Here is an 18,345-nt window from a genome sequence, read left to right as displayed (position 1 = left end):
GCTTTTTTAGGTGAAATCTCATTGCAATGTTTAAAAAATTTCAGTTGATCAAAAATAGAACTTATCAGAAAAACATTAACTTGTCTGTAGGATCAAAATCATGAGCTCAAAAAAAATACAGAATCTAAGAAAAAAGCAAAAGTCCTAGAAAAAATTTGACCGGCCAGTAATTAGTAAATGCCATACAATTTACTCTTTGGTTTAATCTAGTTTGAGTTCCCATAAAAAGACACTTTTACTCTTTTTTTTTTCTTGGGCCTTAGATCTGTCTCCTACTGAGTGCTCTAGGCTTCTTCTATTTGCATATCAACTTAAGTCCTGCCTGAGGTCTGGAAGGAACTGGGAAAACTGGAATTCTGAGCAGAAACCTCATGCCTAAGGCATTTTAACCATAAGTCACAATTTTCAGGTTTGGATGTTGAAAATTATGATACAAGTTTAAGATACAATTTACAAAATTTCATACCTTTATATTTTCCTACACTAGAAAAACTTGCTCACACAAAACTGAAAATAGGATCTCTACCATCAGAAGAAATTTCTTTAGGATCATTAAGTCACTTCCTTTGTTCTGAAGTTTCTAAAGTAGTATTAAGTTACATTAAATCACCTGAAAAAAAATCTTAAAAGAGAACCACACACTACCATGTATATCCAAAATTAAGCTTTTAAAAATTTCCAAGACTGTTGCTATTCAATGTTATTTCAATAAGCCAGACCAACGTTCCAATTCAACATTTTTTTCCTAAATCTTACACACTGAGGGGAACAGATACCATATCATAATTTACTATCCTTGCCCAAGTTAATGCACTGGTACACCTAGTGAAATCTTCTCAGGCTACCCAGTTCAAAATTGATGAGAAAAAAAATAAAGCTAAATGATTGGGAGTTACTTGCCAACTTGGAAGTAAAGTTCTTTTAATTTTCTATCCTAAGTATTTAAGTTCTCTGGCATGAATTATCTGAAATCAAACTAAACAATTACCTAACCCCAACTTTTAACTGCAAGATTATGCAATGCTTCAAACTCATTTAGATACCAGATTGTTACAATAAAAAATTATCTTTTAGATACACATTTAGCCAAGATCATCCCCAAGAAACAATCTATAATAACCTTTAAAACAGACCAGATAAGAAAAAATCTCTCCAGGTTTTGAACTTCCATTTAATTATGACTCCTATCAGTGGCACCATAGATTTCCCCATGAGTGGACCAGATGTTTTCACAGAGGGGCAACTATAGGTGTAAAATCAAGGGTCTCAGTGTGACTGACTTTACTGCATTCAGTGTCCCTTCTTTTTAAGTGGACAGAGATGGAGCAATCCTTACAGTGCAGGGAAGAATGAGGAAATTCCCCAAAGCGAAAATGGCTTTGGCAGCTGCTGGGAATCCTCAGTTTCCATTTTACTTACAGGATTAGCTCCTTTGGATAGATCCAATCCCAGGCAATCTGGCATATCTCCTAACTTTCCAGTAGAGTCAGTTTTTATCTGCCTTAGGTCTTGAAGGGGGAAGGGGTTATGTACTTTGATCGGCCCAAATTTTTCTCCTGATTCTTTTTCCTCAGTGAGTCCAAGATTTTTTCTCTTCATGGCAGATATCATAGCTAAGTCTACTTTACACTGTTGGCATAATTTAGGATTTTCCCTTAGAGCAAAGAAAATCTGAACATACAGCACCTCACACCATTTCCTTTTTTGTAAATTTTATCAAACTGTAAAATTGTATTAAAATTGATATTTCCTTCTGGTGGCCAGGTTTCTTCATCAGAGAGTTTGTATTGAGGCTAGGCCAAGAAAATGAGGCCCTTTTTCTTGAGCGTCTGAGGTTCAAATTTATCCCAATTTTTCAATACGCAGGCTAGTGGTGCACCTGGCGTATTGGAGAGAGAGAAGCTCCCGTCTGAGTGAGAAGAACAGGACTCAGGTGCCCGCGCCGCGCCAGAGAAAACTGTTCTCATTAGGGACGTCTCCCTAAGCTTGAGCTTCCTAAACGGTCCAGAAAACCCGTCTCTCGCCTTGCTTTGCCAAGGGGTTTCTGGTCCCCTTTAGCAAAGTGCTAGGGTCTCAGTTTGCCCTGTGCCAGAAACCCTGGGAAGATTCAGACTTAAGGGCATTACTGCTTATCCTCCTGGCCACTAAAAAACACGTTGCAAAAGAGAAACGTGCTCTTTTGTTGCCTTTGCTCTGTAGACTGAAGGAGCCGCCTAAGCATTAAGGGATATCTACTGGTTGTAAGGTAGCAGATTACCGGAGGAGTTGATTCTAAAAATGCCTCTCTAGTAGCTTAAAGAGAACACAGCTCATTTTAAACATTGGGGGAGTAAAACAGATGAGTTAAAGTTACCTATGCATCTTAGAGAACCTGGGCAGATTTTACTAATTATCTCATGCCTTTCTCTCAGTCCTACAACCTGAATTGCTAACATTTCTGACCTGCGAAGGAAGGGGAGCATCCAGGAGGAATGGATGCGAGGTTGGGAGTGTTGCATGGCCCATACGGAGGCAAATGTGATTGGGGCTTTCCCTCAGTGCCATTCATCTACCGATCACCCTAGATACCCCTGAGGGCTGTTGGGAGGGGGCTCAAGAGAAAGGAACCTTAGGAATCGTCTGAGTGTAGCCCAGACCGGAATTCCGCAGTTGTTCCAAACTCCTTCCTCCACCTCCACGCATCCGAGGCAGATCGGGATTCGGGACACTGTGTACTCACGCCAATTGCTCTCCAGGCCCAGACAGAAAAGTTGGAAGCGGCTTTGGCAGAACCCAACATGCCTGCTCTGTATTGAACAGGTGATTGAGAGCTGCCTAGGCCGGGAAACCTCTCACCCGAGTCTTGAAGAGTGGCGGCTGCACTAATTGCGTTTAAGTAGCCGTCGGGTGCCCACCTTACCCTCCAGAAAGAAATAGAGAAAGATGCACCTCAAACAGACATGGGGTGCGTGCACTTACCTCGGCGTAGAATCTCGGTCTGGGACCTCCAATATGTTACCGCTGTTGACTGGTGACAAGTTCTTGCTTCCCCAATGTTGAAGAATAACACCAAAGAAGCACGCCGAGGCAAGGTCAGAGTAGAAATTAGAAGTTTATTAAAGGACAGCAGAAAAGACTTCTCCCGGAGGAAGAAGGGGACCCAAGAAGTGGAATCTGTGGAAGTGCGGTTGTTTCCCCTTTTTATAGTTTTGGTGATGGAATGTAGGTTGGAAGGCCGGAGGGGTGGGACACAGGTGGGCCAAAGAAGTAATCTGGTCAGGAAGGACTTCTGAGTCAGCACCTTTTTGCTGGGGGCTGTTCATTAACATTTCTTTGAGGTGGACTTTGGCCTAGGGCCTTTTAGGACTTCATTAACATTCCTTGAGTTGCCCTGCGTTTCCAGGAATCATTGCCAGCATGGCCTCCATTTTAGATTTCACTCGGTATTAGACCCGATTTACCTAACTACACTGACTACCTAACTTTAAATCTGGCTTCAGTGGCACTGGTGGTGACAATTACGGGGTTCAAATTGAGGTTTCAACATAAATACTCTCCATTGGTCCCACTTGCAGCTAACTAACTCTCATCTCTTCCACCTTCCAGCATTTCTAGTGAAATTGAGGATTTCTCGGAATTTTTCTTTATCAACTTTTTTTAATTTTTTGTAGTTGTAGGTAGACAGCATGCCTTTATTTTATTTGTTTGTTTTTATGTGGTGCTAAGGATCGAACCCAGTGCCTCACACATGCAAGGCAGGTGCTCTGTCACTGAGCTACAGCCCCAGCCCTTCTTTATCAATTTTTATCAGACACTGTTTTGATAGCTTCTAGCCATCACTGTGGAAGATGTCGTGAAAGGCTTGGGAAAAACTGAACTGTGTACAGAGAAGAGATGGGAGCATGCTGATGGCATCTAACTAGCGTGCCCAGAGCCGGTGGCCAAGCTGGAAGAACCTCCTTCAGCTACCCGTCTGCAGCTTCCGTGGAAGCCTTTACCTTCCTGACACACCACAGGCACTGCGGCTACACTCACTTCCACACCTGGACCCCTCTCTTTGGTCCTCAGAACCCCTGCACGAGGCAGGAAGTGATGCTACTAGACCCATGTCCATCTGTTGACCACTCGACTTGGGAGACGCGAGTGGGTGGGAAGGAAATCAGGTGTATTGAGGGTAGCCCTGAGAAGAGAGAGAGGCTGCCATCCCTCAAACAAAGACCGCCTCAGGTACCCAAGGGCTTTCCTGGGAGGAAAGAAGATGCAGTGAATGATGGGCAGGAGGCTGTGTGCTGAGTGGGGTCATCAGGGCCTGGCCAATCCCTCTAATTCTCTAGATAAGCATTTCATTCCCCTACAAGTTCAACATCATTTTATTTTTAATTAGAAAGCAAGATTAGCAAGTCCTTGGCTCACACTTGGATGTTATCTGAAGACCATCATCTGCTCCGGGCTCTGAAAAACCTGAAGAAGGATTAGTGATGAGGGGGCTTGGGCTCAGTGTTTCTCTTGTTTCTCTTCCTGCAATATTTGACTCCAGCAGTCAGTGTGCCAGTCGTCCCAAGGAAATTCACAACAGTGGAAGGAAGAGAAGGGGTAATGTCACCAGGGCCGATTTCCAAAGCCGACTAACCTCAGATGGGGTGTCTAAGATACAATGGGACTCTGTGCCTGCTGTTCCAGTCATGTTCCCCAGGATGATCCTCGGGCCACACAGCTAGTAAGAGGCAGAGTCCAGACTCAAGTTTAGGAAATGTGGTTCTCCTGGGAGGCCGCTGGGCTGGGGCGGCTCTGCACTTTAAGTGCCCTCTTGGATAAACCAAAGTCCAGTGTAACAGACTAGCCAGGAATAGACTGACCACCAACTAGGAACTGCTTCTCTGACCGGTCAGAAGTGTTTCCTGTGAACCACTGGAAGCTCAAACCAGCGCTTCAAAACATAAACATGCTTGGTTTGTCTTTTCTCATCAGCCCATTTCCTCCATATGCAGCCTTACATGTCCTTTGTTCCAGGAGCCTCTGCCTCCGAAAGGTGTGGAGGTGTAGGTGCTGCTGACCGCGTTTCCTCCCAGGAGCCTGATTCTGTGGGTGGAGGCATACAGCTTCCCTCTGAGTCCTGGGGCAACTGACAGCTTTTGTCAAGTCTGGGCTCTGGCCCACACAGCAGCCCGTGTGTGGAGAGGAGAGCTGGTGGGAGGGAATGGGGTTCCACTGCAAGTCAGCTGATGCCAAGATGGCCAGAGTTTTGTCCTAATGACCACTTCCAAAGAATTCAGGTGTACAGAAGGGTTTCTGAGGAGGAGAGGAGGGTGGAGGTGGATGGGCAGGAAAGATGTATGCTGGCTGAGCTGGGAATCCAGCTGCGCTATAGCTCTGTGTCACCCAGGGGATGTTTTCCCTGCTTTTCCATCAGAATGTTCCCGGTTCCTGTGATTAGTGATGACTTTCGTCTCCTGCACAGGTTGCAATCCTTCAATACACACATTATTTTCATGCAAGTTAAGCACTATTCTTCTTTTAATGAGAGAACAGTATTAGCAGGTCCTTGGCCCACACTTCATGTTACTTGAAGACCACCAGGTGTTTCAGTTTCTGAAAAATGAAAAATTACTGATTAGGAGGTCTGGGGACAAATGTTTTTCCTCTTTGTCTCCTTTTCCTGGAATAACTGACTCTTAACATTTCGACCATTAAAAGTGGATTTTCTTAGAAGAATCACTGGGCAAAGGAACAAAACAGAAAAACTTTACAAGGGGCAATTTTGCAAAGTGAAGCTCATCTTCTACATGGTGGCATAAAACAAATGGAGTAGCCATTGTCATCGTCACACCTTTACATGACATGAGAGTTGAGGATGCTTAGCCTTCTGGTCTGAAGTTGAGCCTTGCGGTCATCACAAGAACTGTGTCAGCTATTTGCAGGTTTGGCAGGAGATGAGTGGGAACGGCGCAGTGGAAATTTAGCAAATAGTATGTGATGCCTTCATGTCTTCCACATTTGTTATTGACTTTGGAGCTGCTCATGTTCCCAGGGGAAGAGAAGTTTCAACCCTGAGTTGTCAGTTTCTCCATGTCTGGGAAATGCCGGCTGCCTCTGTGCCTGGGGAAATGCCTGTGGCCTCCATGCCTGGGGGAAATGCCTACTTCAAGTAAAACCCTACTCTTAAAGCACCTCTGGGAAGACTTTACCATAGAATAGCTTTTAAACCTTAGGGTCCTGATAGCTGCATAATGAGTCAAACCTGAAGGCAAACCTGGAGGGTGCTTGGCAGCAGATGGAGGAAACCGCTGCTTTGCTTAGTAGGTCAGGAGGCCTATTTCAAGATATGGGGCTTTAGGAAAACTAGATCTTTTGTCTGTTGACTTCCTCAACATTGCTTCATTCTTATCTTGTTCCTAAAATTTTTGCGTGGTCAAGAAGGAGTGAGAGGGAAAATACTTTTTAAAGAATAAAAAGGGCAAAATAGAATAAAATGCAATTCTTCCTCAGCCGTGCTGTCTTCTGCAATAATCAGGCTTAGCGGCAGGTTCTAACTCTTTCTCCCAATGTCCCAGGGTAGAAAGTGGCTCTCTGGGTGACAGACACACGGTGGGACCATGGGCATTGCCATGTGCCCACAGACCCCGGGGTGGGCTGAGGTGCCACTGACAGCAGTTGCTGATGCCAGAGGCCGGGTCGAGGACCTCACCTGTAGCAGAAACCAAGAGCTGTGTGTAGGCGATAGCCCAATCCACCAAGCTATGCCATGAGCAAAGGACGCGTTTATCCTCAAGTAAAAATTGCGATTCAGGACACACCAGGAACGAGCCCAAGGTGTATTCTCAGAAGGGACAGAGGAGGGGCATTTTCAGAAGGGTGGCCTTGACCTTCATCCCTGTTTCAAAGCTTTGTTGGCTGATAGGGCTGCCGGTGGGAGCTGGAAGAGTTGGTCTGCCTCCTGGCACTCAGAGGTGGTCTGGTGATGGGGACCCTGGAGAGCCTGCAGTGCCCCTCTCGCATACTCAGTCAACTTACCTTTCAAGGTGAATTGGAGAGACAGGTGGGTGCCTGTCTGGCTTAGGCGAGTTCCACACCTTTGTGGAGCTGGACCGTGAGCCTTCTCCCTCCAGTGTGGGTGCTCGTGGCTCTCAGGTCTGTGGACTCCAAGGCCCACAGCACCAGGGTCACTGCTCGATTTAGAATGGAACCCTAGGGGCTTTGAAGTGGAGGAGCACCTGGTCTCCCTCCAGGAAGACCACTGATGTCCCCTTGGCAAAGCCAAGTCGGTTCAGAGACAAGAGTATTGTGCCTGATCCCATCAGGGTGGACTTCAGAGGCCGAGACTCTTCTCTCGTTTTTTATTTGTTTGTTGTTTTTATTTAGCCTGTATAAAACTAACTTAATGAAGAATATATTCAGGGTTCCACATCATAATTAATGCAAGACAATGAGAGTATTATATGGCCAAGGTCATAGGCCATGGTCAGCTGCACGTCTCAAAAGCATCTGATACAGGTGAAGAAACTGCAGATCGGTGACTTGCTCTGATGCACCAGAGGAGCCACAGAGGTCCTCTGCCTTGGACCTCCTCAGGACTTGGTACCAGAACAACCAGAAGGCCCGTGCCTGGTGTGGCCTAATTGGGTTGTAGATCAGTGTTAGGGAGCAGAGTGTCAGCTTCTGGGTTTAGAGCCACATTGCACAGGAGAGGGCCGTCCACACACCCACCCCATACAGCCCTCCTACGTGGCCCCCAGGGGTGTAGCAGCTGGGGAGCAGGAGGTGAAACCACGAGAACATGGACTTTGTGGGAGTTTCACCCCAGGACCTAATTGAGGTCTTGAAATAAGTTTCAGCCAACTTTGTTATACACAGTTTTTGGGCCCCAAATTATGTGACTAGCCTTAGAAAAATTGAATGAACCCCAATATGCCAAGTTTATTAAATCTTGCTAAATTTTTCATCATTTGTAATGGATTTTAGTATGATTATAAGATTTTAAAGCTATGAGCTTTGCTTCATGATTTATTTGGATGTTCCACTAGCTAAGCTTGAGTGAGCTCATGAGTGTCCAGTAGGCTGAGAGCTTCCAGCAGGGACACTGAGGGGTCTGTTGAAAACCAGTTGCTGTGTGGGCAGGCCAAAGGATGTTTTCCCAGTGTGGCCTGCACTCGAAGTGTGGGCAACTCAGAGGAGAGGTGCCTTTTACATTTACTTTCCTTTAACAAACATGATTTATGTAAACATCAGGAGGAGAGAAACAGCCTCAGTGAAGGTCTGCACCCTGGCCATGGTTAGTCTCCTAGCAGGACTCTATCACCGGTACAAAAATGTCATCATGCAGAGAGCCTGGAGTCCTGTCGTGATTATCTTTGCTGCTCAGAGACAGTATTTGAGTCAATGAGATTTAGTTAACATTCTCATAAAATGATCTCTCAAATTTTGAGAGTAAATCATACCCTTACTTTTTATCCCCTGCTGGGATCATGTCATTTATTGGGACAGATGGTAGGAAGAGGTGGGCTGTGTGGCATAGGTGTGTTACACTTTTAGGAAAGCTAATTTTCAAAAAATGCTGCCAAAGAAAAATGGAATCGAATCACGGTCTTAAAGCCTTTTGCCAACAGACTCAGCGACTCTTGTGCTTCCTCCACAAAATCCCTGCCAAGCCAAGTTCCTCCTTGCTGCCTGCCACCCTCTAGTTGTCAGAGACCATGACCTCCTCCTGCTTTGGGTCTCAGGCTTGGAACAAACGGGTGAATTGCCTTCCCGCTGGCTTAGGTGCTGGTTAGATAGAATTCCATTTTAGAGTTATTTCCATGCATCTCTGATCATCAGAATATCCTTCCTCCATGCCCAACTGGAACCATAACTTCTGTGACGTGGGTGGTTTTGCTTATAACAACTCTCCTTCTTTTTTTTTGCAAAACTAAACATTCACATTTTCCTGCTTCCTGATGCTGCTGCATGTATGTTATTTAGCAGACTGTCACCATCACTCATGTGATTCTGTGTGTCACCATCATGCATGTGATTCTGTGTGTGCTGCCAGGGTTTGGATGTGAGGTGTGCCCGAAAGCTCCCACTGATGCAGGTGTGCTCAGAGGTGAGGTGATTGGACTGTGAGCTGTGACCTAATCAGGCCACCCTCGTTTGAATGGCTGGGTGGTAACTGAAGACAGGTGGGGGGTGGCTGGAGGAGGTGGGCCCCTGGGGCTGCCCAGGAAGGGTCTACCCATCCTGGGTTCCTTTGCACTTCCTCTCTCTCTACTTCCTGACCCTGCCATGCGCTGGGTAGCTCTCCTGCCCTGGGCCCTTCCCCCATGATGTGCTGCCCCACCTCGGGCCCAGAGCCACGGAGCTGGCCATCTGTAGATTGAGATCTCTGAAACTGTGAGCTCCAACTAAACCTTTCCTCCGCTGAGCTGTCCTTGTGGTCACAGAGAGGCAAAAGCATGCTAACTCACTGCTCCAGCCTCTTTCCCTCTCTGAATGCCAGGCATGAAGTTAGCCAGGGCATCCCTGGCGCTGCTGGGCGTGTGTGGACAAGATGGCTTCAGACACTGAGGCTCGGAGCAGTGGTTCCTGACCCCTGGGGGACACGGTCCTCCTTTGAGAATCTAAGCTCTGGAATCTCCACACAAAAATGCTCAAGTTGGAGGATGAACGTGTTTGCATATGATTCCAGTGGACAGGAGGACCTGCTGTAGTTCACTCACAAACTGTGCCTGGGGGCAGCGTATGAAGAATAACCCGGGAAGCGGCTGGGTGGGCATGGTGTTCCACATCTAGAACCCTGGTGGACCAAGACAAGAGGATCACAGGTTTGAAGCCAGCCAGGGCAACTTACCTCTGTTTCAAAATGTAAAATAAAAAAGACTAGGGGTGTAAGTGGTAAAGCATCCCTGGTATCAGTCCCTAGGACCCAAAGATAATAATGATAATCAAAGAATAATTACCTAGACCTTTGCTTCATATCAGGCATGAAGCAAAGAATTTGCACATGTAGTTGAGCAAAACACATTTTCAAGATTCAATTTTGAAACCACTTTTCAATTACATTCGCAGATCAGTTTTTTCAGAATCCAATTTCATTTTTTAAAATATGCACTTAGTTGGCAAAGTGTCCTGAGCTGCCTCATTGGACAGGTTGGGGCTTTCCCATGAAGTGCCCTTGAGCTCCTAGAACCCTGGGAGCCTCGGGCTGGCCAGGTTCCCTCCTGCTGGCTTTGGTTGGATGAAGAGTCGCTTGTGTGGCCATGTGGGAATGATTGAGACTGTCCAGAAGTGAAACAGGCATCCGTTGTGACCACTGCCCCTAATGGAATTGTCTTGATGCTTCTTTGGGAATTGATGGCATCTATGAATGTGTGGAAGTGACAAGGGGGAAGGGGCAGGTGTCTGAGTGTTCCCTGGGGCCAGGTGACAGGGCGGGACACTTTAGAAGCAATGCTGGCCCATGACCACGAGCTTTGGCCTCATTTCTGCCCTCCCATTCCCTATCTTAGTGGAGTCCACCCCTCCCACTGCCTCCTGAGGGCCACTTCTCCACACACACCTTTATTTGTCACTCATTCTGGTCACAATGTCCGGTGAGTCATGTGTTTTGGAAGTGGGTGGACTGGGTGTGATACTATGAGTGTCCTTGGGAGCAGAGGTTGTGTCATGCTGGGCAAGGGGGTCCCACGCTGAGCTTTTCTCCTGCTTTGCAGCTCAGCACGCTCTTTCTGTTCAGCCAGACAGGGGCAGGTTGTGGGACGATCTGGTCAGGTTACAGAGTGGTGGGCCTCCCAGGAGTCTGGCCTCCACGGATGGATCCTACTGACCTAACGGCACCAGACCTAGAGTCTCTCGATTTTCTTCTGTTTGAGGGATGAGGGGGACAGTAGACACATGTCACTTAAAAACATTTTATCTTCTGGGCCTGGAAGTCGCTCAGTGGAAGAGCATGTGCAAGGCCCTGGGTTCCATCCTCAGCACCAAAACCCAAAGCACAACCCATTTCCCGCTCCCCGGCTTCAGCTCACCTGTCCCCCTTTCTTTCCCCTTGCAGGTTATGGCCACACCGTGCCCCTGTCTGATGGGGGCAAGGCCTTCTGCATCATCTACTCCGTCATAGGCATCCCGTTCACCCTCCTGTTCCTGACGGCCGTGGTCCAGCGTGTCACTGTGCATGTCACCCGCAGACCTGTCCTCTACTTCCACATCCGCTGGGGCTTCTCCAAGCAGGTGGTGGCTATCGTCCACGCTGTCCTCCTCGGGTTCATCACTGTGTCCTGCTTCTTCTTCATCCCGGCTGCGGTCTTCTCCGTCCTGGAGGACGACTGGAACTTCCTGGAATCTTTCTATTTTTGTTTCATCTCCCTGAGCACCATTGGCCTCGGGGACTACGTTCCTGGAGAGGGCTACAACCAGAAATTCAGAGAGCTCTACAAGATCGGGATCACCTGTGAGTATCACACCCAGGCTGCCCCTCAGGTCTGTCTTACCACCTGCACTCCACCCCCCAGTAGTCACCCAGAAGCGCTCGGGGTGCTTCCTCGTGGGTTAGCTGGTCTTCCACTTTTGCCATCTTCCCATGCTATTTTCTTTCATGATTCCCATAAAAATTCTTTCTGCAGAACACTTATTACCTATTTATTTTCCCCTGGCACCTTACAACTACTGATCAATAATGTTTAGGCCTTAGACAGTGCTGTATTAAAACAAGCCACACAGGACATGCTTGATGCCCAACTTTTAATGAAGCAAGTTGCTCTACTCTGTTAAGGGAGCACAAGGGAGTGAGGCCTTGGGTAGAGCCCACCACTGTTTACCAGGAATTTCTTAAAATGGTCATTTATCTCCTTTGTCCATCTGGTTCTTTTTGAAGAAATTATTGGATGTTGAATGTTTCCAGAATATTATATGGAGAAAATAAAATAGGCATGAAAATTCAAATGGCCAGTGACTCATAACTTTTTAAATAATTTCAGTTTTAAATTTTATGTAATATCTGGGAAAATGCAGTCACCCACTTGGAGAAGCTGCTTGCTGTGCGGCCTTCCCTGTCTGCAGTCGTGATGGACACGCGGTTCCCATTTCTGCCCCCTCCAGGATCTTCCCGTTTGTGACTTGCTCAGCCCATGTCCTCTAGGAGATCAGAGTGGAAACTCTGGCACTCATGTGTGCCTGTCCTGTCATCTCAGTGCCACAAATGCTTAGTTGAACTGTGTCTGTATTAACCATTACATTAAACTGTGGGCTCACCAAGAACAGGGATGTCACTCAAGAGTCTGCAGAGCTTCCAGCAGTGCCAGGCCACATGCAGCTCAGCAGGCGCAGGCCCATGGTTCCCCATCCCCTAAGTGTTGTTTGTGGCATCTGTGATCCACCACGGGGCCACGCCATCATCTCTCCATGTCTCTGTTGTTGACTATTTAGGTGGCTTCTAATTTGGGAGTGTTATAGATAACATTACAGAAGACACTTTTTAAAATACTTTTTGAACTTTCATGTATTTCCAAGAAGTGGCGTTGCTGGCCCAACAGGAATATGCTTTTCTGTGGCTCAGAACATATTGTTCCGGGCTCTCCGAATGGTGTTATGGGTCCACACAGTCACCGGCTCTATCTGAGCCCAATGGTTTCAGTCCTTTTGGGGCGGCCGTGGCCAGTAGAGTTATAGTGCTGTTTTTTCTGTAAGTGAATTTGATAGCAAAATAAACATTATCTTAACTTTTTTTCATGTAACAGATAATTATCTTTTATTTTCATGACTTAGGGAAGTATAATATTTCTGATTATACTTACCAGCTACACTCTTTTCTTGGATGAATTGTCTTCTCAGTTTGTCCAACAGTTTATCTTCTTCCGTTTTTCACGTAGTACCAAATCCTTGCATAACATTTATCTCTTGTTACAATGTGGACATGTTTTTTAGGTAATCTACCTAGTTTATGGAATCTTAATTTAGCTTAAGAAGTAATTGCTGTCACTAAACTTCTTATTCTGTAGTGGGAAATAATGATAAGGATATTGCATGCTTTAAAAAGGTGCCCATGGTAAGTTGCAAGCATTCCTAACATGCCACAGGCTTTGTGATCCTGAGTTAGGGCAGAGGTGGAGCCCTCCTGGTGGGAGGTCACACTTGGAGGGGCCCCATTAGCGCCAATGTTTTTTTCCCTCAAAAATTGCAGCCTGTGATTTGAATAATTCCAGCTAGTAGAAGGGTAAACCCCTCTTCACCTCCTTTTCTGTGCAGTTCCTCTTTGAGCCATGGTCTTCAAACTTTCCTAGAAACAAATCATCCCATTCTGTAGCTTTTCTGTGGCAGGGATGGGAGGCAGGTCAGCACGAGTTCGGGGCTCGCCTGTGACTGGGTTGCACTGAGATGCTATCCTTCTCACGCAGGCTACCTGCTGCTGGGCCTCATTGCCATGTTGGTGGTTCTGGAAACCTTCTGTGAGCTCCACGAGCTGAAGAAATTCAGAAAAATGTTCTACGTGAAGAAAGACAAGGATGAAGATCAGGTGCACATTATGGAGCATGACCAGCTGTCTTTCTCCTCCATCACAGACCAGGCAGCCGGCTTGAAGGAGGATCAGAAGCAAAATGAGCCCTTTGTGGCCACTCCATCTGCCTGTGCAGATGGCTCTGCAGGCCACTGAGCTTGGGCTGGGTGGGTCCTCCTGCAGCAGCAGGCCGGGTGTGTCCACTTCCAGGAAAATGGAAAGTCAAGATGAGGCCTTCTTAAGGGCACCTACAGTTTGCAATATTTTAAAAATGTGGAGCAAAAGTAGCTTTGACTCTGGAGGGGTGTCTGATATCTGGGGAGACCAAGCATACACCTGTATTTCACATACCACAAAACCATCTAGACCTGAGTAACAGGAGAAGAATACTCGAAGCCGTGTGCCGCATTGAGTAGAAGCAGATTTTATACTTTTAACTGGGAACTTTGGGGTTTGCATTTAAATCATTGAGTTGATGGCTAAATAGCAACATTTATATTTAAAACAAAAAAATGCCTTTTATAAATAGGTTTAAGTGTACCAGTTTGCATGTGCCCATCCAAAATGATTATTTTTATAGTATCTAAGTTAAACTTACTATTTATAATGACTAGGTTACCATTAACTATGTACAGCGAAAGTACAAATAGATTTATATATACAGTTAGGTCACCAGGTCCCACTGGACTTCTTAACCCCAGAATGTAGATAGTTTTGCTCTTGATTATCTTTATACTAAAGAATCCAGAATTGCCACAATAAGATGAGGGGGATAGTAAGTATAAGAGTGAATGCCCGTAGCATCTGTCACCCTGAATGTGCTGCTTTCGTAGGAGTGTGACCTCAAATGTCCAGGAGGTTTGCCAACACTTCTGTGGACGAGATCAAGCAAGAAAAAGCAGGATTCATCAAAAGGCTGAGAGGTTTTGTTTTGAGGGCCCGTTGTGATTCACAGCCACCAGGTCTAAAGCACAGAACTTGGACATGAAGATCCCAGATACTCACTTATGTCACACTAATCTGAGGATTTTACATTTAAAAGCTAAAATAAATAAAAATCTCTGCTGTTCGCAATCCTGTGCATTAATATATCCAATACTTCCTTTTGTGTATATAATATATATGTGTGTGAGTGCATATGTGTGAGGGTGTGTGTGTGTGTGTGTGTGTGTGAGTGTGTGTGAGTGTGTTGTGTTAGGGCATGTGTGAGTATGTGTGGATGAGTGTGTGTGTGAGTGCATGTGTGTGAGTGTGTGTGTGAGTGTGTCTGTATGAGTGCTTGTGTGTGAGGGCGCATGTGAGGATGTGTGTGTGAGTTTGTGTGCGGGTGAGGGCATGTGTGAGTGCGAGTGAGTGCGTGTGTGTGAGTGTGCATGTGTGAGTGTGCATGTGTGAGTGCGAGTGTATGCTTCTCTACAGAATCCATAGAGGTGGCTGGTAAATGAGGTACCCGGGACACTATGAAAAGTCACAGAAGGGACGATTAGGAAGCCCTGCATGATAACAAATGTCCAGTGCCCACTAAGTGAGTCCTCAGGGTCCTGCTTGCTGCCCCAGAGGTTTTCCTAGGTCCTGCTGATGAGCAATCATGCCTTCTGCTCCTCAGTGACCACCCTCTGCACTGCGTGCCTCCGCGAGCAAGTCGTTGTGTGTCATCCTCCAGGGGTGTCCCCGACTCCCAGCAGAGCCCTGTTTGGGGTAATATCAGTCACCTCCACCCCACAGCCCCAGTGCCACTCCATGTCATCAGCAGGATTTCCCTGTGCTGCGGATCTGGGTCGTGCTGCCTCGTGGGCACTTCTCTTCCGTCCCGGCCATGACTCCATGGGGAAGGGGTCTCAGGGCAGATGGGAGTGGAGGAGAGCCGGGTGCCTCCTGGGAGAACAGAAGCAGGAGTGGTGGCCTGGCTGGGCCTGAGAGGGCAAGGGTGGTGCAGAGGCAGCCCTGAGGTCTGCACAGTGCCGCACAGGGGCCCTGGGTGACCGTGGAGGGCGTCCTGCATTGGGCAGTACGGGAGGAAATGGCTAGTTCACCGCAGCTGTCCAGCTTTAAGGCAGAAGGGAGGCCAAAGTTCAGAGAATGAGGAACACAGGCAGGGTGACTTCAGGGTCCAGGTGCCGTTGGTCGGTGAGTCCGGGGCCCTTCTGGCATGAACGTGCAGAGAATGCGTGGAACCTTGGTGTCCTTCAGCGGCTTGCTCCTGATGTGAAGAGTGAGCCGCAAGGCTGAAGCAAGCTCCACCCAGGGTGGAGAAATGCTGGGAGGGCATCTGCCCAGCTGGACAGGTACTGACCTTGGTCCCCAGGGAGAAGTGAGCTGGGTCAGCAGGAGGAGCACCATCAGCTTCTCACAGAACAGAAACCAGGCTGCTGGGGTGCGGGAGGGGTGGGTGGTGGCAGTGCAGTGCCTCCCTCTAGCCACAGGTGAGGGTGAGCAGAGGGAGGTGATGTCAGCATGGGAGCTTTCTGGACTGTGAGCATAAGCTGGATTCAGGGTCCCCTGCAGAGTGCCAGTGTCCAGATGGAGTGACCAGGATCCCACCAGTGCCTCAGTATGGAAATGCGGCAAATCCACTGTCCTGAGGGGGATGCTGCTCCACATGCATCAGGAGGCCATGCATGTTGCAGGGACGCAGATTTTGAAGTTGCACAAGCACCGCATGTGGAAGAGAACAGAGTATCTCAGCGTGTGTGACCTCAGCCTCCCAGAAACCCACAAGTTGGGATAGACCAAGGGATGCACGCAGTCTCTGCAAGAATCTGGTAAGAAAGATTGACCAGGCCCGCAGCCTGTGAGCAGATGAAGCTTGGCCTATACCACTCTGTTTATGAGCTGCTGTGTCTCAATCCATTTTGTGTTGCTGTAACAAAACACCTGAGTCTCAGTTATATATAAGAAAAAAATTTACTTGGTTCACAATTATTTTCCTGGAAGGTCCAAAGAGTGCAGGGCTGGAGTCCTGGCACAGGGCCTCTTATCTGCATCATGATGAGGTTGAGAAGCGGAAGGGAAATGGCTATGTGTAAGCAGGGGGCGTGGCCTCAGGCCTCTCAGGTCAACCTGAGATGTGCATGGGAATGCTCACCTGTGGCAGGAATGGACCCCTCTGCTGCACATGGGCTGAGCAATCACTTCTGATGCCTACAGGAAGGACAGCCTTATGGTTTGATCTAAAACATCCCAGTAATCATGAGCTGAAACCTCTGAGACAGTGATCCAAAGTAAATATTTACTCTTTTAAATTATTTACCTCAGGCATTTTGTCACAGCCACACAAAGCTGACTCACACATACAGAAACCTGACAGGGCAGAACCAGGCATTAAAGAGGCTAGCCTGAGGGCAGCACATTTATTTTAGTGTTATTTCCATAGTTTCCATAACAAGTTAAACTGCCTAATGTCCTCTGCTTAAGGAGATATTGTAAGAAAAGATTTGAGGGATACATTCCAAGACCCGGGTGTCTCTCCCACCTCCCTTGCGGGCCGTGGAAATGGGGTTCTCCTTGGTGGCATGGGATGGCTGAGAAATAAAAGCCAGGAAAAACAGAACAATGAAAAAAACCACAGGATGCAGAAAGTAGTTTCAAAAGTGGGGGAGGCACGGGCAAGCCGACCAGGCAACTCTAGCTTCTGGACTCTGGCAAAATGGAGCCCTCACCTGCTTTATTTATACCCAGAACATCAAGGCCTTCCACTGAACGTTGTTCACCCAAAAGGGCTAATGGTGGGCTGTCCAGTTCCTAGTGCACTCCCGTCTCCAGAGCTACTTGGAGGGATCTTCTAGCAGAGGGGAGATACAGGTCACATGCATGGGCAATCTGTGGCCACAGAGAGTCCACAGTGCCAACCCTGAATCTCCCTGGCCTCCATACAGAGAAGAGACCCTCATGTAATTCACGGGTGGCTTCCTGCAGTGGTAGGTGCCTGGAACCACAGATGGCGGGTCCCCTGGGTGCGGGGTGTGCTGTCCTGGGTTTGCATGCCCCACCGAGGAACAGGTGAAGTGCAGCGCTGTGGCAGTGCCAGGTATTGACACCTGTGGCCCCAGCAGTGACTGACTCTCTGAGAAGGGCACTGGCTTCAAGGACAAGCTGGCAGCTGGCCTGTGGGAATGCAGAATGCAGCTGCACCGCCAGATCTCGGTGGAGGGACTCACTCAAAGACAAGAGCCTAACAACCTCGGCCCGTTTTCTCACTCCCAGGTGACCTGCACCTCGCCAATGACCTCGGGCGTCCTTGACGATGCCCCAGGAAGGGAGAAGCAAGTGGCTGTGTGAGCTGCCAAGTACCCAGCCACAGAGGGCAGAGTGGCTCCCCCATTGCCAGAGGTCGGACCCCGTCTGCTCGTTTCCCCTAGAACAGGACACCCGAGAGCTCAGGGTCACTACAGGCCACCCAGAGCCACTCAGACCCTGGGAAGTGCTGGAAGTGCACATGCTTTTCCTGACTGCTCCATGCGTGAGCTGAAGACAGAGGTGTCACTGGTGGGGGAAGAGGACAGAGGCCCCTGGGGAGGTGATGCTCCGTCTGCGGAAAAGAAAACAGATCCCATCTCAGCCTCCAAACTCCTCTCAAAGCCTCAGCCTCCCTAACTGTCTTCATTCTAAGCAGTGCCTGGCTCGGGAGAACCGCTGCCCTTTTAGGTGAACAGGTGGGGAGAAGATCAAATCCCACATCGTGTGCACACTTAAGTTTTGACCTGTCGCTCCCAGTTCCTTTGGGTACCTCCATGACCCCAAGCCTCCTGGATCATACACAGGACCCCATCAGCAGGCAGGGGTGGTGAAGGGTCGCCTCAGAAGCCTGTGCTTCAAAGTCCGAACCAGTCAACTATCAAAGGGTTTAGTTCTCGTGAGACCCAAGCCCACTGCATGTGTCAGAGGTCAGGTGTGACAAG

General features: G+C 47.9%; 1 protein-coding gene across 1 annotated transcript in view; it reads left to right on the top strand.

Annotated features, from left to right (window-relative positions):
* Positions 1-14,546, top strand: part of Kcnk1 (potassium two pore domain channel subfamily K member 1) — a 41,232-nt gene extending 26,686 nt beyond the window's left edge. The window contains exons 2-3 of the mRNA XM_046432121.2: positions 11,009-11,404; positions 13,347-14,546. Coding sequence (XP_046288077.1) covers positions 11,009-11,404; positions 13,347-13,603 — 653 coding nt within the window. The 3' untranslated portion in view covers positions 13,604-14,546. The remainder of the gene's footprint in view (positions 1-11,008; positions 11,405-13,346) is intronic.
* The last annotated feature ends 3,799 nt before the right edge of the window (positions 14,547-18,345 follow it).

Source organism: Marmota monax, unplaced genomic scaffold (genome assembly GCF_021218885.2).
Source record: "Marmota monax isolate L192 unplaced genomic scaffold, Marmota_monax_Labrador192_F-V1.1 WCK01_AAM20220418_F8-fsc00071, whole genome shotgun sequence".
NCBI lineage: Eukaryota > Metazoa > Chordata > Mammalia > Rodentia > Sciuridae > Marmota > Marmota monax.
Note: the sequence above shows the minus strand (reverse complement) of the source record. Positions and strands in the feature narration are given on the sequence as shown.